At 44.6% G+C, this 25,000-nt stretch overlaps 1 protein-coding gene across 1 annotated transcript in view; it reads right to left on the bottom strand.

Annotated features, from left to right (window-relative positions):
- LOC121587209 (PDZ domain-containing protein 2) overlaps positions 1–25,000 on the bottom strand; it is a 246,977-nt gene that overhangs the window by 118,784 nt on the left and 103,193 nt on the right. Inside the window, exon 4 of the mRNA XM_045212254.1 lies at positions 8,401–8,983. Coding sequence (XP_045068189.1) covers positions 8,401–8,983 — 583 coding nt within the window. The remainder of the gene's footprint in view (positions 1–8,400; positions 8,984–25,000) is intronic.

Genomic DNA, 25,000 nt, shown 5'->3' on the forward strand with positions numbered 1-25,000 from the left:
TGTCGCAGCCGGCCGCGACCGGGAGACTCATGGGCGGCGCACAATTTGTCCAGGGTAGGGGAGGGAATGGCCGGCAGGGATGTAGCTCAGTTGATAGAGCATGGCGTTTGCAACGCCAGGGTTGTGGGTTTGATTCCCACGGGGGGCCAGTATAAAAAAATTAAAATAATGTATTCACTAACTGTAAGTCGCTCTGGATAAGAGCGTCTGCTAAATGACGTAAATGTATAACCCATAATACACCCCATAATATACCCCATAACATACCCCATAATATACCCCCTTAATATACCCCATAATATACCCCATAACATACTTCATAATATACCCCATAACATACCCCATAACATACTCCATAATATACCCATAATATACCCCATAACATACCCCATAACATACTTCATAACATACTTCATAATATACCCCATAACATACCCCATAACATACTTCATAACATACTTCATAACATACCCCATAACATACCCCATAACACACCCCATAACATACTTCATAATATACCCCATAACACACCCCATAACATACTTCATAATATACCCCATAACATACCCCATAACATACCCCATAACATACCCCATAACATACCCCATAATATACACCATAATATACCCATAATATATTCCATGATATACCCCATAACATATCCCATAACATACCCCATGACATACCCCATAACATACCCCATAATATACCCCATAACATACCCCATAATACAGTGCAGTCGGAAAGTATTCAGACCCCTTCACTTTTTCCACATTTTGTTACGTTACAGCTTTATTCTTTTAATGTTGTTGTTTTTTCTCATCAATCTACACACAATATCTCCCGAGTGGCGCAGTGGTCTAAGGCACTGCATCGCAGTGCTACCTGTGCCACTAGAGATCCTGGTTTCGAATCCAGGCTCTGTCGTAGCCGGCCGCAGCCGGGAGACCCATGGGGCGGCGCACAATTGGCCCAGGGTAGGGGAGGGTATGGCCGGCAGTTGGTAGAGGGTTGTGGGTTCGATTCCCACGGGGGGCCAGTATGAAAAATAAAAAATAATTGTATGCACTCACTAACTGTAAGTCGCTCTGGATAAAAGCGTCTGCTAAATGACTAAAAATGTAAAATACCCCATAATGACAAAGTAAAAACAGGTTTTTAGAAATGTACAGCCTCAAGTCTTCTTGGGTATGACACTGCAAGCTTGGCAAACTTCTTCCATTTAATAATGATGGAGACCACTGTGTTCTTGGGGACCTTCAATGCTGCAGAACCTTTTTGGTACCCTTCCCCAGATCTGTGCCTCGACACAATCCTGTCTCTGAGCTCTACGGACAATTCCTTCGAACCTCATGGCTTGGTGTTTGCTCTGACATGCACTTTCATCTGTGGGACCTTATATAGACAGGTGTGTGCCATTCCAAATCCTGTCCAATCAATTGAATTTACCACAGGTGGACTCCAATCAAGTTGTAGAAACATCTCAAGGATGATCAATGGAAACAGGATGCACCTGAGCTCAATTTCGAGTCTCATAGCAAAGGGTCTGAATACTTATGTAAATCAGGTATTTCTAAAAACCTGTTTTCGATTTGTCATTATGGGGTATTGTGTGTAGATTGATGAGGAAAATGGTCTATTTAATCCATTTTAGATTAAATAATGTAACAAAATGTGGAAAAAGTGAAGGGGTATGAATACTTTCGAATGCACTGTATACCCCATAATATACCACACCATTAGCTACAAGTCAAATAATAGTGGTGTCAAATATTCTACAGGGGGCAGAGAACAGTTTATATTTGTAAATAAAAAAACAACAGAAGACTTGTTTAAAGCCCTGGCACTTAGATTAGCTTTAACGGTTCATATTTCTGTTTTTTCTCTGTACTGTGAAACAAAGTGTTAAGTAGACAGGTTAGCTGACAAAGTCACAACATAAAATGTGTGTGGTTCAAAGGGGATTAGCACACCTGTTGTTATGGTTCTGGATGTCCAGATCGCTTAGCAACAATGACAAGAAACTGCCATGTGGAGAATCGTAAGTGGCTCGTTTTAGCTAGTTTGATCTTGTTCTTGTCTTGTTTTGACTGATGTCTCTGCTAATGTGGCTAACATTCACTAGCTAACTAGCTAGCTAACCAACAACTGTAACGATGTATTTGAGAGACAAAGTGCTCATTGTGCAAATGTATTTATGTTTTCAATAAACATTGGAGCCAACCGCATCTGTTTTGCCTAATAGTTGTGCACGCGTCGGTTTTGTTGCTAAACAACCAACCCATCTATAGTTTTTGTAAAGAGAAGAGACCCTGAGAGTGTTGTAAGTGATGACACACACCCTGAGAGCATGGGGTTATTACTAAGGACCTGTCCTGTCCTATCAGAAGGTGTTGTGGATGATGACAGGTAGGGAGGCGGTCGCCTGAGGACAGTGAGTCAGTCAGGGAGAGACTTGTCTGGGCTAGTTCTCTCCCAACACCCTCTCCCAACCTTAACCCAACAGTTAGTCCACTCCTCTCCCAACCCTAACCCAACAGTTAGTCCACTCCTCTCCCAACCCTAACCCAACAGTTAGTCCACTCCTCTCCCAACCCTAACCCAACAGTTAGTCCACTCCTCTCCCAACCCTAACCCAACAGTTAGTCCACTCCTCTCCCAACCCTAACCCAACAGTTAGTCCACTCCTCACCTCTCCCAAACCTAACCCAACAGTTAGTCCTCTCCTCTCCCAACCCTTTAACTCATACAACATCATAACAGCTAGCCCTCTCCTAGTCCTGAATGGTGTTAACCTAACGATGGAACAGTCTGAGACCAAAACAACAGACAGTAGTCCTTAATGATGGCGCCGGAGAGGATGGCCGTTTTACAGCCTTCTAACCAATTGTACTATGATATGTGTTTTTTTGCGTTATTTGTAATTTATTCTGTACATAATGTTTCTGCCATCGTCTCTTATAACCAAAAATAGCTTCTGGATATCAGGACAGCGATTACTCACCTCGTATTGGACAAAGTTTTTTTCTTCAATGAGTCGGACGCAAAGGATATCCTACAGATACCCGACAAGGCCCAAATCCCCGTCATTCGCAGGAGAAAGAGACAGAGATATCGTGGACGTAGGTCGGGGTGCCTTGTAAGGATCCGACGGCGAGCGAGTAAACTGCCTCTTCCATCAATCCTATTAGCCAATCTTCAATCATTTGAAAATAAATTAGATGACCTAAGATTACAGTTATCCTACCAACGGGACATTAAAAACTGTAATATCTTATGTTTCACCGAGTCGTGGCTGAACGACGACATGGATAACATACAGCTGGCGGGATATAAGCTACATCGGCAGGATAGAACGGCTGACTCCGGTAAGACAAGGGGTGGCGGTCTGTGTCTATTTGTAAACAACAGCTGGTGCACAAAATCTAATATTAAGGAAGTCTTGAGGTTTTGCTCGCCTGAGGTAAAGTATCTTATGATAAGCTGTAGACCACACTATTTACCAAGAGAGTTTTCATCTATATTTTTCATAGCTGTCTATTTACCGTCACAAACCAATGCTGGCATTAAGATTGCACTCAATGAGCTGTATAAGGCCAACAGGTAAGTAAACAGGTAAACAGGAAAACGCTCATTCAGAGGCAGCGCTCCTAGTGGCCGGGGACTTTAATGCAGGGAAACTTAAATCCGTTCTACCTAATTTCTACCAGCATGTTAAATGTGCAACCAGAGGAAAAAAAAAACTCTAGACCACCTTTACTCCACACACAGAGACGCATACAAAGCTCTCCCTTGCCCTCCATTTGGCAAATCTGACCATAACTATATCCTCCTGATTCCTGCTTATAAGCAAAAACTAAAGCAGGAAGCACCAGTGACTCGGGTTAATAAAAAAGTGGTCAGATGACGCAGATGCTAAGCTACAGGACTGTTTTGCTAGCACAGACTGGAACATGTTCCGGGATTCTTCAGATAGCATTGAGGAGTACACCACATCAGTCACTGGCTTCATCAATAAGTGCATCGATGACGTCGTCCCCACAGTGACCGTACGTACATACCCCAACCAGAAGCCATGGATTACAGGCAACATCCGCACTGAGCTAAAGGGTAGAGCTGCCGCTTTCAAGGACTCTAACCCGGACGCTTATAAGAAATCCCGCTATGCCCTCCGACGAACCATCAAACAGGCAAAGAGTCAATACAGGACTAAGATTGAATCGTACTACACCGGCTCTGACGCTCGTCAGATGTGGCAGGGCTTGAAAACTATTACAGACTACAAAGGGAAGCACAGCCATGAGCTGCCCAGTGACACAAGCCTACCAGACGAGCTAAACTACTTCTATGCTCGCTTCGAGGCAAGCAACACTGAAGCATGCATGAGAGCACCAGCTGTTCCGGACGACTATGTGATCACGCTCTCCGTAGCCAATGTGAGTAAGACTTTTAAGCAGGTCAACATTCACAAGGTTGCAGGGCCAGACGGATTACCAGGACGTGTACTCTGAGCATGTGCTGACCAACTGGCATGTGTCTTCACTGACATTTTCAACATGTCCCTGACTGAGTCTATAATACCAACATGTTTCAAGTAGACCACCATAGTCTCCGTGCCCAAGGACACTAAGATAACCTGCCTAAATGACTACCGACCCGTAGCACTGACGTCTATAGCCATGAAGTGCTTTGAAAGGCTGGTCATGGCTCACATCAACACCATTATCCCAGAAACACTAGACCCACTCCAATTTGCATACCGCCCCAACAGATCCATAGATGATGCAATCTCTAATGCACTCCACACTGCCCTTTCCCACCTGGACAAGAGGAACACCTACGTGAGAATGCTATTCATTGACTACAGCTCAGCGTTCAACACCATAGTGCCCTCAAAGCTCATCACTAAGCTAAGGATCCTGGGACTAAACACCTCCCTCTGCAACTGGATCCTGGACTTCCTGACGGGCCGCCCCCAGGTGGTAAGGGTAGGTAACAACACATCTGCCACGCTGATCCTCAACACGGGGGCCCCTCAGGGGTGCGTGCTCAGTCCCTCCTGTACTCCCTGTTCACCCATGACTGCATGGCCAGGCACAACTCCAACACCATCATTAAATTGCCGACGACACAACAGTGGTAGGCCTGATCACCGACAACGATGAGACAGCCTATAGGGAGGAGGTCAGAGACCTGGCCGTGTGGTGCCAGGATAACAACCTCTCCCTCAACGTGACCAAGACAAAGGAGATGATCGTGGACTACAGGAAAAAAAAGAGGACTGAGCATGCCCCCATTCTCATCGACGGGGCTGTAGTGAAACAGGTTGAGAGCTTCAAGTTCTTTGGTGTCCACATCACCAACAAACTATCATGGTCCAAACACACCTAGACAGTCGTGAAGAGGGCACGACAAAGCCTATTCCCCCTCAGGAGACTGAAAAGATTTGGCATGGGTCCTCAGATCCTCAAAAAATTCTACAGCTGCACCATCGAGAGCATCCTGACTGGTTGCATCACCGCCTGGTATGGCAACTGCTCGGCCTTCGACCGCAAGGCACTACAGAGGGTAGTGCGTACGGCCCAGTACATCACTGGGGCCAAGCTTCCTGCCATCCAGGACCTCTATACCAGGCGGTGTCAGAGGAAGGCCCTCAAAATTGTCAAAGACTCCAGCCACCCTAGTCATAGACTGTTCTCTCTGCTACCGCACGACAAGCGGTACCGGAGTGCCAAGTCTAGGTCCAAAAGACTTCTCAACAGCTTCTACCCCCAAGCCATAAGACTCCTGAACAGCTAGTCATGGCTGCTGGACTATTTGCACTGCCCCCCAACCCATCTTTTTATGCTGCTGCTACTCTGTTAATTGTTTATGCATAGTCACTTTAACTCTACCCACATGTACATATTGCTTCAACTACCTCAACTAGCCGGTGCCCCCGCACATTGACTCTGCACCGGTACCCCCCTGTATATATAGCCTCCCTACTGTTATTTTATTTGACTTCTGCTCTTTTTTTTCTCAACACTTTTTTGTTGTTGTTTTATTGGACTTTTTTATTAAAAATAAATGCACTGTTGGTTAAGGGCTGTAAGTAAGCATTTCACTGTAATGTCTGCACCTGTTGTATTCGGCACATGTGGCCAATAAAGTTTGATTTGATTTGAACAGGTAAGAGATCAGCTAATAGCTAATGTTACCCCTAACAGGTAAGAGATCAGCTAATGTTACCCCTAACAGGTATGAGATCAGCTAATAGCTAATGTTACCCCTAACAGGGAAGAGATCAGCTAATGTTACCCCTAACAGGTAAGAGATCAGCTAATGTTAGGCCTACCCCTAACAGGGAAGAGAGTCTGGATCAACCAGAAGCGTTCCAACCAGAAACATTTTTATCTGGTATACAGGATTTTCAGGTGTATTGTAGCTATCCCAGCTCAACCTGATTCATGCTAATATGATTAAAAGATAATAGCGTTAAAGTAGCATGCTGTATTTGTTTAGGATTTATCTGTGGTGAGGTTAATCACTGTAGACTCATGGGTGTACATGGGGAGATAGGTTTTCTGGAGTGTTTTTGAAGATTTGAGTCTTGTCCAGTTAAGTTGACTCAACAAGTCGAGATTTTTATGGAGGTTAAGAAGGATGGCCTCTATGGCCAGACTGACTCATTTCATTCATTACTATTGTTTCTGTTCTCATGTAAGATGTTACACAACCACAACAAAACTTTCAATTCCACTATTGCATTACCTCATGTAAATTCAGTACAAATGAACAAAAACACATCCCTTGTGGAGGAACATGTCTGGTAGTGACAGATACTTTCGTATTTTCAAAAGGCTTCATCTTCAAGCCCTAAACCAGTCAGCCCTTTTAAACCAGAGACCTTTGAGCTCCTTAATGTTAGAGTGGGCGATCTGACCCTGAAAGGGCCTCAAGCCTAACCTCCTCTGATTGACTAAACCACTGACACATGGGAACATCTGCCTGTCTCATTGGTTCAATCACTGGCACAAGGGAACATATCCCCTCTGATTGGCTAAAACACTGACACATGGGAACATCTGCACTGGGCTGGAAACAAGCTGTCTATTCTGAGCCTCTACACCACTGGATGGTCTGGACTGAATAACAGCTCTGAACTCTGGGCTGTAAGGTTTGGTAGGCCAGATCTCAGGGTGAGTTACATCAGAAACATATGGAGACGACCACACATCCACGATCAAACTACGTCTCCCTTTCTTTAAGAGACCGCTTTATACTGTCTCCTTTCAGTGCTGATGTGAGGCAGAGTGCAGGATGGTACGGTATATATATATATACATATACAGTCCCAGTCAAAAGTTTGGACACACCTACTCATTCAAGGGTTTTTCTTTATTTTTACTATTTTCTACATTGTAGAATAATAGTGAAGACATCAAAACTATGAAATAACACATATGGAATCATGTAGTAACCAAAAAAGTGTTAAACAAATTATATTTGAGATTCTTCAAATAGCCACCCTTTGCCTTGATGACAGCTTTGCACACTCTTGGCATTCTCTCAACCAGCTTCATGAGTTAGTCATTTCATGCATTTCAATTAACAGGTGTGTCTTGTTAAAAGTTAATTTGTGGAATTTCTTTCCTTCTTAATGCGTTTGAGCCAATCAGTTGTGTTGTGACAAGGTAGGTGTGGTGTACAGAAGATAGGCCTATTTGGTAAAAGACCAAGTCCATATTATGGCAAGAACAGCTCAAATAAGCAAAGAGAAACAACAGTCCACTGGAATATATATTGTATCTATAACATACTGTGTCTTACCTGACTGGAGGTATCACTGCTGAGTGATTCTGTCTGTCTTACCTGACTGGAGGTATCACTGCTGAGTGATTCTGTCTGTCTTACCTGACTAGAGGTATCACTGCTGAGTGATTCTGTCTGTCTTACCTGACTAGAGGTATCACTGCTGAGTGATTCTGTCTGTCTTACCTGACTGGAGGTATCACTGCTGAGTGATTCTGTCTGTCTTACCTGACTGGAGGTATCACTGCCGAGTGATTCTGTCTGTCTTACCTGACTGGAGGTATCACTGCCGAGTGATTCTGTCTGTCTTACCTGACTGGAGGTATCACTGCTGAGTGATTCTGTCTGTCTTACCTGACTGGAGGTATCACTGCTGAGTGATTCTGTCTGTCTTACCTGACTGGAGGTATCACTGCTGAGTGATTCTGTCTGTCTTACCTGACTGGAGGTATCACTGCTGAGTGATTCTGTCTGTCTTACCTGACTGGAGGTATCACTGCTGAGTGATTCTGTCTGTCTTACCTGACTGGAGGTATCACTGCTGAGTGATTCTGTCTGTCTTACCTGACTAGAGGTATCACTGCTGAGTGATTCTGTCTGTCTTACCTGACTGGAGGTATCACTGCTGAGTGACTCGGTCTTGTGTTCTGACAGTCCTCTGTGGGAGCGGTTCGGCAGGGTGACGGTCCCTCCCCCGTTCTGCAGGTGATGGGGGATCGCTAGAGGGGGCAGAACAGTCCCTGGTCCTGGTTCTCTTGGCTCCTCCTCTGGGGGTGTGTCCATGGAAGGGGTGGAGCTACTAGGCTCCGGGGGCGTGACCTCCGTGTCCATGGAGACCGCGGACCCTCCGTAGCCGCGGTAACCGTTCTCCAGCGTCTCCCCACCGCCATCGTACCAGCTCCCATTCTTAGGGTCTTTACCATCGCGATTGAACGTCGACCGGGCGATGACGCCAAACTTTCGCGTCCGTTTGCTGCCAACGGTCTGCGTCGGAAGGCTGCCAGGAGGCTTGGAGGACACACTGCTCTGGTGGTCCAGAGAGTTTCGGACATCTTGGATGGCACCGCTGCCACCAGTGACGGTGGCGTTGCCGTTTCCATTGCACGGAGGGAGAGGGGCTTTACGCTTGATCCTCCGGAGCATGATCAGGTAGATGCAGCCGCCATTCCAGCACTGGTCAGCCAGGTAACTGGAGAGAGAACAGAAGAAAATGAGACGTCAGAATGTGTGGGGACGGAGTCTCACGGTCACAGATAAAACAAAAGAAAAGACAAAAGGAGACCTTGTTGACCACTCGAGAGAGAGAGAGAGAGAGAGAGAGAGAGAGAGAGAGAGAGAGATGGAGAGGGGGGGCTGGAGAGAGAGAAAGAGAGAGATGGAGAGGGGGGGCTGGAGAGAGAGAAAGAGAGAGAGAGAGAGGGGGGGCTGGAGAGAGAGAAAGAGAGAGATAGAGAGGGGGGGGGAGGGGCGGGAGAGAGCGTTTGAGCCTCACCTCAAATAAAACCCACTTGCTTCCAGTAATCTGGTTATGTTATGCTTGCTACAGTATTATTGGTCTGTGTTCAATCATTGAAATAATGAATTACTTTTGAGAATAACCTGGTTAACCAGCAACCTGCTGGGTCCGGGCAGGCTCTCATAACTTCCTGCATAACTGCAAACACTTCTGGCTGACTTTGAAAGGAATTTGCATACGTGTGTGTGTGTAAGTCTTTATACCAGCTACTCATTAACTTGATCAGGGGCTTGTGTGTTTTACTACACTGCATGATGATGGATAATTACGGCTGAAAAGTTCAAACTCATTTTGCAGGCTTGTTTACGGTGCATACAGTAGGTTAGACACAATATCAGCTAGGCTCCAAAACAAACCGTATGAACCCGAAACAAGGAGTAAGACCAAGTCGGATTTACTGTGGAGTAAGTACCTCGCACTGAGCTAATAAACGTGTAGAGCAGGGATGTGCAACTTTGATTGGGGTGGGGGGGCGCCACAAAAAAAACAAAAACAGAACTCATCATTGAGGGGCTGCAGTGGCTCGTGGGTCTGCGACTGAAATATTATTTAGATTTGTTTGTCAAATAAAACCACCGCCAGTTAGGGAACCCTGATGCACAGTCAAGTTAGTTCAGACAGTACGACCCGGGGAGAGGTGGGTGAGGCCAAATGTAAGATTAGATCCATTATGATGGATGTGTGGCAGAAGAGGTGGTTGCTGAGAACGGCACTGTGTGCTGTGTCTCTTTGTTAACAATAGTCGTTGCGCAATTTCTAATATTAAGGATGTCTCGAGGTTCTGCTCGCCTGAGTTCGAATACCTCATGATAAGCTGTAGACCAGGGGTGTCAAACTCAAATCAGCGTAAGGGCCATATTGAAAAAAAAAACACAACGAATTAATGGGCCAGATATAGACTATTATGTTTGTTTGTATGTACATTTAAAATATGCTATTCTGTCGTCAATGGATTAATGGCCGATAGAAAGCAGATATAAACTGATAATGGTGCACGTGACTTCAGTTACATTTTGGTTAGCCGCTGATGTCGAAAGTACTTGCTCAATGGCATTGCATATCTTTTGGTTAGGGCAGATGTCGAAACCAAGTACTTGCTCAATGGCATTGCATATCTTTTGGTTAGGGCAGATGTCGAAACCAAGTACTTGCTCAATGGCGTTCCATATCTTTTGGTTAGGGCCGACGTCGAAACCAAGTACTTGCTCAATGGCGTTCCATATCTTTTGGTTAGGGCCGACGTCGAAACCAAGTACTTGCTCAATGGCATTCCATATCTTTTGGTTAGGGCCGACGTCGAAACCAAGTACTTGCTCAATGGCTTTCCATATCTGCAGGTGAGCGACTGTCTGAGACTGTGGTTTTGAGACTCGTGGAGCCTTATGTGGGCAAAGGCATGGACAACTTCTTCACATCAATTTCCCTAAACAGACAAGTTGATTGCAAAGAAGACTAGCCTGCTAGGAACAGTGAACAAACAAAGGCAGCCATGCCATGCAACCTCTTCAGAGAGACCATGCCACGCAACCTCTTCAGAGAGACCATGACACGCAACCTCTTCAGAGAGACCATGCCACGCAACCTCTTCAGAGAGACCATGCCACACAACCTCTTCAGAGAGACCATGCCACGCAACCTCTTCAGAGAGACCATGCCACGCAACCTCTTCAGAGAGACCATGCCACGCAACCTCTTCAGAGAGACCATGCCACGCAACCTCTTCAGAGAGACCATGACACGCAAACTCTTCAGAGAGACCATGACACGCAACCTCTTCAGAGAGACCATGCCACGCAACCTCTTCAGAGAGACCATGCCACGCAACCTCTTCAGAGAGACCATGCCACGCAACCTCTTCAGAGAGACCATGCCACGCAACCTCTTCAGAGAGACCATGCCACGCAACCTCTTCAGAGAGACCATGCCACGCAACCTCTTCAGAGAGACCATGACACGCAACCTCTTCAGAGAGACCATGCCACGCAACCTCTTCAGAGAGACCATGCCACGCAACCTCTTCAGAGAGACCATGCCACGCAACCTCTTCAGAGAGACCATGCCACGCAACCTCTTCAGAGAGACCATGCCACGCAACCTATTCAGAGAGACCATGCCACGCAACCTCTTCAGAGAGACCATGCCACACAACCTCTTCAGAGAGACCATGCCACGCAACCTCTTCAGAGAGACCATGACACGCAACCTCTTCAGAGAGACCATGCCACGCAACCTCTTCAGAGAGACCATGCCACGCAACCTCTTCAGAGAGACCATGCCACGCAACCTATTCAGAGAGACCATGCCACGCAACCTCTTCAGAGAGACCATGCCACACAACCTCTTCAGAGAGACCATGCCACGCAACCTCTTCAGAGAGACCATGCCACGCAACCTCTTCAGAGAGACCATGACACGCAACCTCTTCAGAGAGACCATGCCACGCAACCTCTTCAGAGAGACCATGCCACGCAACCTCTTCAGAGAGACCATGCCACGCAACCTCTTCAGAGAGACCATGCCACGCAACCTCTTCAGAGAGACCATGCCACACAACCTCTTCAGAGAGACCATGCCACGCAACCTCTTCAGAGAGATTATGTGACTTCGAAACAAGGCCCATGAAGACTGTGTTCAGTGCAACCGATTTGTTTGTGGGGCTTGCTCACACAAAGCCCTGAAGCTGTGTGCTGACTGTGGACCCGAAGCGTAAAGAGAAGCCGCGATTCATGTGTAAAGGCATGTGTACAGTGAGGGAAAAAAAGTTTTTGATCCCCTGCTGATTTTGTACGTTCGCCCACTGACAAAGAAATGATCCGTCTATAATTTTAATGGTAGGTTTATTTGAACAGTGAGAGACAGAATAACAACAAAGAAATCCGGAAAAACGCATGTCAAAAATGTTATAAATTGATTTGCATTTTCAACCCTTGTTGGCAATCACAGAGGTCAGACGTTTCTACTGTTCATTGAAAGGAAAAACTAAAAAAACGGCAGACACCAGGGGTCAGGGGTCAGACACCAGGGGTCAGGGGTCAGACACCAGGGGTCAGGGGTCAGACACCAGGGGTCAGGGGTCAGACACCAGGGGTCAGGGGTCAGACACCAGGGGTCAGGGGTCAGACACCAGGGGTCAGACACCAGGGGTCAGACACCAGGGGTCAGGGGTCAGACACCAGGGGTCAGGGGTCAGACACCAGGGGTCAGGGGTCAGACACCAGGGGTCAGGTTTCTTCAACAGCTACACAACCAGTCAGAAGTTTGGACACACGTACTGATTCCAAGGTTTTTCTTTATTTTTTACTATTTTCTACATTGTAAAATAATAGTGAAGACATCAAGTAGTAACCCCCCAAAAAAGTGTTAAACAAATGAAAATATATTTGAGATTCTTCAAAGTAGCCAACCATTGCCTTGATGACAGCTTTGCACACTCTTGGCATTCTCTCAACCAGCTTCATGAGGAATGCTTTTCCAACAGTCTTGAAGGAGTTCCCACATATGCTGAGCACTTGTTGGCTGCTTTTCCTTCACTCTGCGGTCCAACTCATCCCAAACCATCTCAATGGGGTTGAGGTCGGGTGATTGTGGAGGCCAGGTCATCTGATGCTGCACTCCATCACTCTCCTTCTTGGTCAAATAGCCTTTACACAGCCTGGAGGTGTGTTTTGGGTCATTGTCCTGTTGAAAAACAAATGATAGTCCCACTAAGCGCAAACCATATGGGATGGCGTATCACTGCAGAATGCTGTGGTAGCCATGCTGGATAAGTGTGCCTTGAATTCTAAATAAATCACTGACAGTGTCACCAGCAAAGCACCCCCACACCATCACACCTCCTCCTCCATGCTTCATGGTGGGAACCACACATGCGGAGATCATCCATTCACCTACTCTGCGTCTCACAAAGACACGGCGGTTGGAACCAAAAATCTCCAATTTGGACTCATCAGACCAAAGGACAGATTTCTACCGGTCTAATTTCCATTGCTCGTGTTTCTTGGCCCAAGCAAGTCTCTTCTTCTTGAAGGCCTGATTCACGCAGTCTCCTCTGAACAGTTGATGTTGAGATGTGTCTGTTACTTGAATTCTGTGAAGCATTTATTTGGGCTGCAATCTGAGGTGCATTTAACTCTAATTAACTTATCCTCTGCAGCAGAGGTAACTCTGGGTCTTCCTTTCCAGTGGCGGTCCTCATGAGAGACAGTTTCATCATAGCGCTTGATGGTTTTTGCGAGTGCACTTGAAGAAACTTTCAAAGTTCTTGAAATTTTTCCGGATTGAATGACCTTCATGTCTTAAAGTAATGATGGACTGTTGTTTCTCTTTGCTTATTTGAGCTGTTCTTGCCATAATATGGACTTGGTCTTTTACCAAATAGGGCTATCTTCTGTATACCACCACTACCTTGTCACAACACAGCTGATTGGCTCAAACGCATTAAGAAGGAAAGAAACTCCACAAATTAACTTTTAACAAGGCACATCTGTTAATTGAAATGCATTCCAGGTGTCTACCTCATGAAGCTGGTTGAGAGAATGCCAAAGCTGTCATCAAGGCAAAGGGTGGCAACTTTGAAGAATCTCAAATATATTTTGATTTGTTGAACACTTTTTGGGTGTTATTTCATAGTTTTGATGTCTTCACTATTATTCTACAATGTAGAAAATAGTTTTAAAAAATAAAGAAAAACCCTTGAATGAGTAGGTGTGTCCAAACCTTTGACTGGTACTGTAAGTAAACTGTCATTGTTGTGCCAGGACAACAACCTCTCCCTTTGACTGGTAGTGTAGATCGCGAGCAGTCTACACTACATTACACTCTAATGCACTCTATGTATGATAATGCAGAAGTGAAAAACAAAGACAGACTAACAGAAGTGAAGCACAAAGACAGACTAACAGAAGTGAAGGACAAAGACAGACTAACAGAAGTGAAGCACAAAGACAGACTAACAGAAGTGAAGGACAAAGACAGACTAACAGAAGTGAAGGACAAAGACAGACTAACAGAAGTGAAGGACAAAGACAGACTAACAGAAGTGAAGACAAAGACAGACTAACAGAAGTGAAGGGCAAAGACAGACTAACAGAAGTGAAGGACAAAGACAGACTAACAGAAGTGAAGAACAAAGAGACTAACAGAAGTGAAGGGCAAAGACAGACTAACAGAAGTGAAGGACAAAGACAGACTAACAGAAGTGAAGGACAAAGACAGACTAACAGAAGTGAAGGACAAAGACAGACTAACAGAAGTGAAGGACAAAGACAGACTAACAGAAGTGAAGGGCAAATACAGACTAACAGATGAAAGGACACAGACAGACTAACAGACACAGTTCACTTTTCACTCGTAGCCGTGGTCGTAGTCACTGTTACTGGGAAGATTTGACAGTGAGTGAGTGAGTGAGTGAGTGAGTGAGTGAGTGAGTGAGTGAGTGAGTGAGTGAGTGAGTGAGTGAGTGAGTGAGTGAGTGAGTGTACCTACGTGCGTGTGTGTGTTAGCCGCGGTCGTAGACTCAGTCACTGGGGAGAGTAATACAAAAATGGTATTTGTCAGATGCGCTGAATACAACAGGTGTAGACCTTACTGTGAAATGCTCACTTACAAGCCCTTAACAATAATGCAGAATTTTAAAAAAAGTAATTAAGAAAATATTTTCAAAAAATAAAATAATAATAATAATAATAATAAGTAAAACGTATTCAAAAAAGTACGTAAAAAGCTTTAAAAAATAACAATAATGAGGCTATATACAGGGGGTACCAGTACTGAGTCAATGTGCGGGGGTACAGGTTAGTCAAGGTTAGTCAAGGTTAGTCAAGATAATTGAGGTAATGTGTACATAGGTAGGAGTAAAGTGACTATGCATAGATAATAAACAGCGAGTAGCAGCAGCGTAAAAAATATAAAAATTAGCGTGTCTGGATGCTCTGGATCGACGTGTTTGATAACGTTTTCCAGTTCCCGTCTAGTTCCGGTTGGCTGGCTATGTGAAAAAACGCAAACTGAAAATAAATGAATGTGTCAGAAAACAATAATTAGGCTAAGTCGTGGATTTAGACTCATCGTTACCGCTTCCATTACATGGGACGTGCAAATTCACCAGCATCATGCTCTCTCCCTCAGTGTAAAGAAATTCGACTGCAACCAGAGATCTGTATATAATGACGAGATGCTCATGTCTCCACCCTAACAATGGGAGTCGTTGTCCCAAAGGCAGGAAGGCAGGCAACAAGCTTAGGTCCAAAATAAGCCCATAGAAACGATTTGGGCTTATTGTGGACAGATTTTGGCGAGAATTAAACCTCTCGCTTCGCCTCTTCCTCTATGCTGCGTTTCCCCGTCATCGCCCGCTTTGTGACTGACAGGCGGCTATCCTAGAAGATGCATATCGTTCATTCTAGCGGGAGAGGGCTCAACGGGACTACCGAATTGAAACAATTAAATGAAAAGTACCCTAGTTAATATGAAGTGAAAAATGTAGCCGGCTGAAAGCCGCTAATGGAAAACACTTTCCAACTCCGTGTTTTTTACGTGTACCCGTTTGCTTTCTTTGCCGACCACAAGCATGCAGGTTAGATATGACAGCATTTATTTTATTTATTTTTTGTTTCAGTGTTGCTACAGTTTGCAAGCAAAGTCATTGTGACACTATGTTTTTCAGGTGATAATGATGACAGTCTATCATAGAGATGGGCAACTGTAGTCCTCGGAATGCAATTAGTTTAATCAGGCTGTGGGAAAACTGTGACACCAGTCAGGCCCCCGAGGGCTGGAGTAGTACGATGAGGACGACCAGATTGAGATGGAATCAACAGACTTGACGCAAGATCAAGTATGATCTGATACAGGGCTCTCCTGGAGAGTTACCAACTTGTAGGTTGCTCTCCAACCCTAATCTAGTGCACCTGATTCTAAGAACTAGCTGGTTGATAAGCTACAGGAGAGAACTCTCCAGGAGATCTGAACCTCCACCTAGCCCCCCCCCCCCACCTTACCATAGCAGTCTTTGGTGATTGGACTGAGAGGGGTGTAAACGCAGACAGCTTGCAGCTACTTCATTTAACAATGTGTGATTCATTCACCATTACATCATCATTTTATCAATAAAGTGAATAATCTTTGTTTCATATTCTTGTTTGTTTGTGCTAAGGAGGTCCAGTAGGTTAATGTGAATAGCACTGACGACTGTATTACAAATCATGTTGGTAAGGTTGACTTGTGTTTTTTTATGTTTCGGTATTATAATACTTTCTGTAACTGTTCTCATCACCTGCTGCTTGCATTTCTATAGCTAAGTTGTTTATGAATTACACAATTGTCAGAAAGTGAGGATAAATCAGGCTAACGTCCTGCAACATCAGTCAACAGCCATCTTAGTGCAGAACAACATTGCCTGTATAATATTGGAGATATGGCCAAAAAGCAGCTAATACCAACGATCAAGGTAAGAATAGACATCGCTATAACATTCTACTTCTGTTTGATGAAACTGTCGCGGCATTATGCTATTGTATGTCATTTGAGTTTGATTAGCTAACGTACTGTGGAGAGGTCGATTTGATGCAACAAAAAATGAACGTTTGTAGCCCGATCTGAGCTCATGCCTGTTGGATACTTAATCTGCCTTCAAATGAATTGTGAATATGGCTGAGATAATCGAACAAAAGAAGTATGCTGAGGGTCAATGTTGTCAAGGCACAACGAGGAAGCTAGCCAGCTAGCCAACTAGTGCTATAGCTGGGCTCCTCGGACAAGACGTGAACCCTGGATCCTGGCTAGCAAGCTAGCTAGCTAGCAACTTAACATTACAACGGATACAATTTCAATCATGTAGGCTATCTAGGCTTGAATTCAACTTAGAATATGGCTTAGATATGGCTGAGAAACAAAAATATATTGAGCGTCAATTGTTGTCGGGTTATAAAATGTTAGCTAGCTAGAAACTTGTGCAGCTAGCTACTGTTGCTAAGATATGAGAGAGTGGCTTAGGTTTCAGTTTCGTGTCACAGCTTGGTACATAGAGCAGATAGAGATCTCCAATGAGGACATGCTGCATTTTTCACTTTTAATGAGAATGTATGATCTGTAATCCTAATGCTGTCTGTCTTTTTCTGTTTATCCTTCAACAAAAATGTAATATTAGCCTGTTAGCACCCCATGTAATTAGTTAGCTTTCCTTAATTGTTTGCTGTAAAAGATAGCAGAGAAAATATTGTTTTTAATTAAATCATCAACTCCTTTTTTCAATATTCAAATGGAAGGAAGTTGACATAATTCATCTTTCTCTGTGATTCGAGTGTCACTGTTGACAACTTTGTGGAATTTCTTGCAAAAGTGCCTATTGGATAATGCTAATATTTTAAACCCCCCTTTTGCAAGAAAACTAGCCAACTGATCGCGGTGCCGTCTGGTTACCATTTAGGGAAAGGAGTTTTTAGCTGTCATTCAGGAATATGGATTATTGAGAAAAGAGGAGGGCAAAACTCACTTTAACATGGCCAATCAAATCCTAATATAGACACGTCGCCTCCATAATGATAATATGCCATTTAGCAGACGCTTTTATCCAAAGCGACATACAGTCATGTGTGCATAAATTTTTACGTATGGGTGGTCCCGGGGATCGAACCCACTACCCTGGCGTTACAAGCGCCATGCTCTACCAATTGAGCTACAGAGGACCACAATCAATTACGATGATGTACTAGTGAACAATGAAGCGCACAGTTGTATTACAGGGTGTGAAGCATTATGAAGCATTATGAAGCATTGTGAAGCATTGTGAAGCATTGTGAAGCAATATGAAGCATTATGAAGCATTAAGAAGTATTGTGAAGCATTGTGAAGCATTGTGAAGCATTATGAAGCATTATGAAGCATTATGAAGCCCCACACAAACCCTGCCTTGATTCTGGCCCATTCAAAGTCAGTACAACAACGCCTGTAAATCTCATTATAAAGTTACACACGGTCTTCTAAGCGTCATCATAAACAAACAATACAGTGGAATAAAGAGAGCAGCTAGCACATGATTTATACCGTCAGTCTAGATGTCTGCTCTACATTATCAGAGGGAGGTCAGAAAACTACAGCAGAGGTTAAGTATTACCAACACACACGACAACGCTCCACCACATACCTTTAATTAGGCTTTAGTTATACAACGTTTCAATCGATCCTCATCAGGTTCACACCTTGGACATAGGAGTAGGAGAGGACACACCTGTCAAAAACATCATCAGCTCTGTCTGTCCGTCTCAAAGTGACATTAGACGAGCCTATTCCCAGCTCTGTCTGTCCGTCTCAAAGTGACATTAGACGAGCCTATTCCCAGCTCTGTCTGTCCGTCTCAAAGTGACATTAGACGAGCCTATTCCCAGCTCTGTCTGTCCGTCTCAAAGTGACATTAGACGAGCCTATTCCCAGCTCTGTCTGTCCGTCTCAAAGTGACATTAGACGAGCCTATTCCCTGTGGACACACACTACTACTGCTTATCTTGTCTGTGGTGAATTACAGGCCAAAAAATTGGCTTCATTGTAGACAGAATTAGTGGCTGAGTGCTGTTGTTTTCCATAGTTTGTGACTGTGAGGCTTACTGCAGGAACTAAGCCCCCCCAGCTATTCTCTAGCGTAGTACAGACAATGTCCTAACTGGCAGCTTTGACAGCGAGCTAGCGCTGGTGCAAACACGGCAACAAAGCATTTGCTTACATCCACGACTGGGACAGCAGACAATGGAAAGAGGGGCCAAACCAAATCACAACACCAAACGGGAGAGAAAAATAAACCCTTTTGAAAACAGACTGCTGTCTGAGTGCCTGGATGTCAGCAGCTGAAAACATCCTTGACAGACTGTGTCTCTCTGCAAATCTTTTTTGGGGGAAATTGAACCAAACTAAATCCTAAAACTTCAACAACAGTGTGAGAATGGAGAGATAAATGATAGGTAGAGAGAGATACTGTATTCACCAGAGAGAGAGAGAGAGAGAGAGAGAACATTTGAACATTGTAGCAGATTCCTGAGGATGGAAAACAACTTTCTGAAACCTTTACCAATGAATGTATCCAACATGTTGGTCAGTTGTTGTGAGGTTGTGGTCAGTGCTGAATGCTAGTTGGTCAGTTGTTGTGCGGTTGTGGTCAGTGCTGAATGATAGTTGGTCAGTTGTTGTGCGGTTGTGGTCAGTGCTGAATGCTAGTTGGTCAGTTGTTGTGCGGTTGTGGTCAGTGCTGAATGATAGCTGGTCAGTAATTGTGCGGTTGTGGTCAGTGCTGAATGATAGTTGGTCAGTTGTTGTGCGGTTGTGGTCAGTGCTGAATGCTAGTTGGTCAGTTGTTGTGTGGTTGTGGTCAGTGCTGAATGATAGTTGGTCAGTTGTTGTGCGGTTGTGGTCAGTGCTGAATGCTAGTTGGTCAGTTGTTGTGCGGTTGTGGTCAGTGCTGAATGATAGCTGGTCAGTAATTGTGCGGTTGTGGTCAGTGCTGAATGCTAGCTGGTCAGTAATTGTGCGGTTGTGGTCAGTGCTGAATGATAGTTGGTCAGTTGTTGTGCGGTTGTGGTCAGTGCTGAATGCTAGTTGGTCAGTAATTGTGCGGTTGTGGTCAGTGCTGAATGATAGCTGGTCAGTAATTGTGCGGTTGTGGTCATCTCTAACAAGATGCTGAGTTCTAACAAGATGCTGTGTTCTAACAAGATGCTGTGTTCTAACAAGATGCTGTGTTCTAACAAGATGCTGTGTTCTAACAAGAGACTGTGTTCTACACACTATAACTAAGAACAGAAAATGAATAGGCAGAACCAGCTCTATTTCTACTATGGGCTACTTCATAATCTATTATTTATATTTCTACTATGGGCTACTTCATAATCTATTATTTATATTTCTACTATGGGCTACTTCATAATCTATTATTTCTATTTCTACTATGGGCTACTTCATAATCTATTATTTCTATTTCTACTATGGGCTACTTCATAATCCCAGCGGTGGCCTCTGCTGACTAACAACTGCCTTCCCAGACCGGTCTCCCTGTGGGACAGAACTGTTCTTGAATGGTTACTTTAAGGAAATTACAAAGCATTCAGGGGAAATAGCTAAGTAATACTATTATATTGTACTTGGACACACAATGTGAGTCATACCGCGAGAATGAGCTGACTGGGTAAAATACAATGCTGCAACTGTTTGAGTTACAAAGTTTTACTGTACATTATATGGAATTAAATATGTAGATTTTTTTATTTTTTTATTTTATTTCACCTTTATTTAACCAGGTAAACCAGTTGAGAACAAGTTCTCATTTACAACTGCGACCTGGCCAAGATAAAGCAAAGCAGTGCGATAAAAACAACAACACAGAGTTACATATGGGGTAAAACAAAACAAAGTCAAAAATACAACAGAAATAAATATATATACAGTGTGTGCAAATGTAGCAAGTTGTGGAGGTAAGGCAATAAATAGGTTATAGTGCAAAATAATTACAATTAGTATTAACACTGGAATGATAGATGTGCAAGAGATGATGTGCAAATAGAGATACTGGGGTACAAATGAGCAAAATAAATAACAATATAGGTATGAGGTAGTTGGGTGGGCTAATTTCAGATGGGCTGTGTACAGGTGCAGTGATCGGTAAGGTGCTCTGACAACTGATGCTTAAAGTTAGTGAGGGAGATAAGTGTCTCCAGCTTCAGAGATTTTTGCAATTTGTTCCAGTCATTGGCAGCAGAGAACTGGAAGGAATGGTGGCCAAAGGAGGTGTTGGCTTTGGGGATGACCAGTGAGATATACCTGCTGGAGCACATACTACGGGTTGGTGTTGCTATGGTGACCAATGAGCTAAGATAAGGCGGGGATTTGCCTAGCAGTGATTTATAGATGGCCTGGAGCCAGTGGGTTTGGCGACGAATATGTAGTGAGGACCAGCCAACAAGAGTGTACAGGTCACAGTGGTGGGTAGTGTATGGGGCTTTGGAGACAAAACGGATGGCACTGTGATAGACTCCATCCAATTTGCTGAGTAGAGTGTTGGAGGCTATTTTGTAAATGACATCGCCGAAGTCAAGGATCGGTAGGATAGTCAGTTTTACGAGGGCATGTTTGGCAGCATGAGTGAAGGAGGCTTTGTTGCGAAATAGGAAACCGATTCTAGATTTAACTTTGGATTGGAGATTCTTAATGTGAGTCTGGAAGGAGAGTTTACAGTCTAACCAGACACCTAGATATTTGTAGTTGTCCACATACTCTAGGTCAGACCCGTCGAGAGTAGTGATTCTAGTCGGGTGGGCGGGTGCAAGCAGCGTTCGGTTGAAGAGCATGCATTTAGTTTTACTAGTGTTTAAGAGCAGTTGGAGGCTACTGAAGGAGTGTTGTATGGCATTGAAGCTCGTTTGGAGGTTTGTTAACACAGTGTCCAATGGAAGGCCTCCCAAGTGGCGCAGTGGTCTAAGGCACTGCATCGCAGTATTGAGGTGCCACTATAGCCTGGCATTCAATCCCAGACTGTGTCACAGCTGGCGGTGACCGGGAGACCCAAAGGGCGGCGCACAATTGGCCCAGCACCGTCCTGGTTAGGGGAGGGTTTGTCCGGTGTGGTTTTTCTTGGCTCATCGCGTTCTAGTGACTCCTTGTGGCGGGCCGGGTGCCTGCAGGCTGACTTCGGTCGTCAGTCGAACTGTGTTTCCTCTGACACATTGGTACAGGTAAAGCAAGCAGTGTGTTAAGAAGCTGCGCGACTTGTTTTGGAGGGTGCATGTTTCGACCTTCGCCTCCCCCAAGCCCGTTGGGCAGTTGCAGCAATGAGACAAAGTCATAACTACCAATTGGATATCACGAAAATGGGATAAAATGAAATACAAAATGAAATACTTTTTTTTTTTTTTTTTAGATGGAGCCAATGGAGTTTTCATCAAAACACGGTTAATAGTACTATCCACATACACTTTATATGATTTGATTTGTTTACTAAGTTACAATGAAACAACCCAAAGGGATGTGAGGAGTTTCCAATGTTCCATATAGTTGTCCATAGAAGGCCTGACTATTGAAAGACTTGAAACAGAGAGGAAGCAAAGCAGACAGCAGGCTTCCAGGAGATCTGTGAGAAATGAGCATAAAGGGGCAATCTACAGATTCCACATCAATTTTTTGACTTATAATTAATGATATGTACCTATTGATTCTTGAAGAATATAACTTACAGTGGCTTGTGGAAGTATTCACCCCCCTTGGAATTTTTCCTAATTTGTTGCCTTACAACCTGGAATTCAAATTGATTTTTTGGGGGGGTTTGTATCGTTTGATTTAGACAACATGCCTACCACTTTGAAGATGCAAAATAAAACATTTTGTGAAACAAACAAGGAATAAGACCAAAAAACATAAAACTTGAGCGTGCATAACTATTCACCCCCCCAAAGTCAATACTTTGCAGAGCCACCTTTTGCAGCAATTACAGCTGCAAGTCTCTTGGGGTATGTCTCTATAAGCTTGGCACATCTAGCCACTGAGATTTTTGCCCATTCTTCAAGGCAAAAACTGCTCCAGCTCCTTCAAGTTGGATGGGTTCCGCTGGTGTACAGCAATCTTTAAGTCATACCACAGATTCTCAATTGGATTGAGGTCTGGGCTTTGACTAGGCCATTTCAAGACATTTAAATGTTTACCCTTAAACCACTCGAGTGTTGCTTTAGCAGTATGCTTAGGGTCATTGTCCTGCTGGAAGGTGAACCTCCGGCCCAATCTCAAATCTCTGGAAGACTGAAACAGGTTTCCCTCAACAATTTCCCTGTATTTAGCGCCATCCATCATTCCTTCAATTCTGACCAGTTTCCCAGTCCCAGCCGATGAAAAACATCCCCACAGCATGATGCTGCCACCACCATGCTTCACTGTGGGGATGGTGTTCTCGGGGTGATGAGAGGTGTTGGGTTTGCGCCAGACATTGCGTTTTCCTTGATGGCCAAAAAGCTAAATTTTAGTCTCAGCTGACCAGAGTACCTTCTTCCATTTGTTTGGGGAGTCTACCACATGCCTTTTGGCGAACACCAAACGTGTTTGCTTATTTTTTTCTTAAAGCAATGGCTTTTTTTCTGGGGTCATAGGCAGCATTCCTCCTCCTCCAAACACGGCGAGTTGAGTTGATGCCAAAGAGCTCGATTTTGGTCTCATCTGACCACAACACTTTTCACCCAGTTCTCCTCTGAATCATTCAGAAGTTCATTGGCAAACTTCAGACGGCCCTGTATATGTGCTTTCTTGAGCAGGGGGACCTTGCGGGTCTTGCCAAGGTTCAGCTTGAGGTGGTGATCCGTCATCCATACTGATATGTCTGCCAGACATGCAGAGATGCGATTCGCCACCTGGTTATCAGAAGGGGGAAAGGAGAAGATTAGTTGTGTGTCGTCTGCGTAGCAATGATAGGAGAGGCCATGTGAGGATATGACAGAGCCAAGTGACTTGGTGTATAGCGAGAATAGGAGAGGGCCTAGAACTGAGCCCTGGGGGACACCAGTGGTGAGAGCACGTGGTGCGGAGACAGCTTCTCGCCACGCCACTTGGTAGGAGCGACCGGTCAGGTAGGACACAATCCAAGAGTGAGCCGCGCCGGAGATGCCCAGCTCGGAGAGGGTGGAGAGGAGGATCTGATGGTTCACAGTATCAAAGGTAGCTTTTAAGTGATCATTTGTCTTACTTTCTCCTCAGTTCTCATGTGAAGACTCTGGTATGACATCCACAACAATCTTATTCCTCCTGGATTGTCCCTCTAGAGGAGGAGAGGAGGGGATAGGAGAAGAGGAGTCTGTTTCCCCAGTCATTGTTAATAATGCTTCACAGACCCAGCCACAAGGGTTAACCGCGTCACGGGCTGTGTTCAAGCTTTCAGGAAACCTTGATGGCTTGATAGCTAGTTAGCAGCTATTCAGGAAACATTGATGGCTTGATAGCTAGTTAGCAGCTAGGCTAGTTAGAAGCTAGGCTAGTTAGCAGCTAGGCTAGTTAGCAGCTAGGCTAGTTAGAAGCTAGGCTAGTTAGCAGCTAGGCTAGTTAGAAGCTAGGCTAGTTAGTAGCTAGGCTAGTTAGCAGCTAGGCTAGCTGTTCTTCTGGATGGTGAATGTGTTTTAGTAAAGGGTTGGTCTATCTTCTTCTGGATGGTGAATGTGTTTTAGTAAAGGGTTGGTCTATCTTCTTCTGGATGGTGAATGTGTTTTAGTAAAGGGTTGGTCTATCTTCTTCTGGATGGTGAATGTTTTTTAGTAAAGGGTTGGTCTATCTTCTTCTGGATGGTGAATGTGTTTTAGTAAAGGGTTGGTCTATCTTCTTCTGGATGGTGAATGTGTTTTAGTAAAGGGTTGGTCCTAAGGTGTTGGCCCTAAAGGGTTGGTCCTAAAGGGTTGGTCCTAAAGGGTTGGTCCTAATGGGTTGGCCCTAAAGGGTTGGTCCTAAAGGGTTGGTCCTAAAGGGTTGGTCCTAATGGGTTGGTCCTAAGGGGTTGGTCCTAAGGGGTTGGTCCTAAAGGGTTGGTCCTAAAGGGTTGGTCCTAAGGGGTTGGTCCTAAACGGTTGGTCCTAAAGGGTTGGTCCTAAAGGGTTGGTCCTAAAGGGTTGGTCCTAAGGGGTTGGTCCTAAGGGGTTGGTCCTAAGGGGTTGGTCCTAAGGGGTTGGTCCTAAGGGGTTGGTCCTA

The sequence above is a fragment of the Coregonus clupeaformis genome, unplaced genomic scaffold, assembly GCF_020615455.1.
Source record: "Coregonus clupeaformis isolate EN_2021a unplaced genomic scaffold, ASM2061545v1 scaf0002, whole genome shotgun sequence".
Classification (NCBI taxonomy): domain Eukaryota; kingdom Metazoa; phylum Chordata; class Actinopteri; order Salmoniformes; family Salmonidae; genus Coregonus; species Coregonus clupeaformis.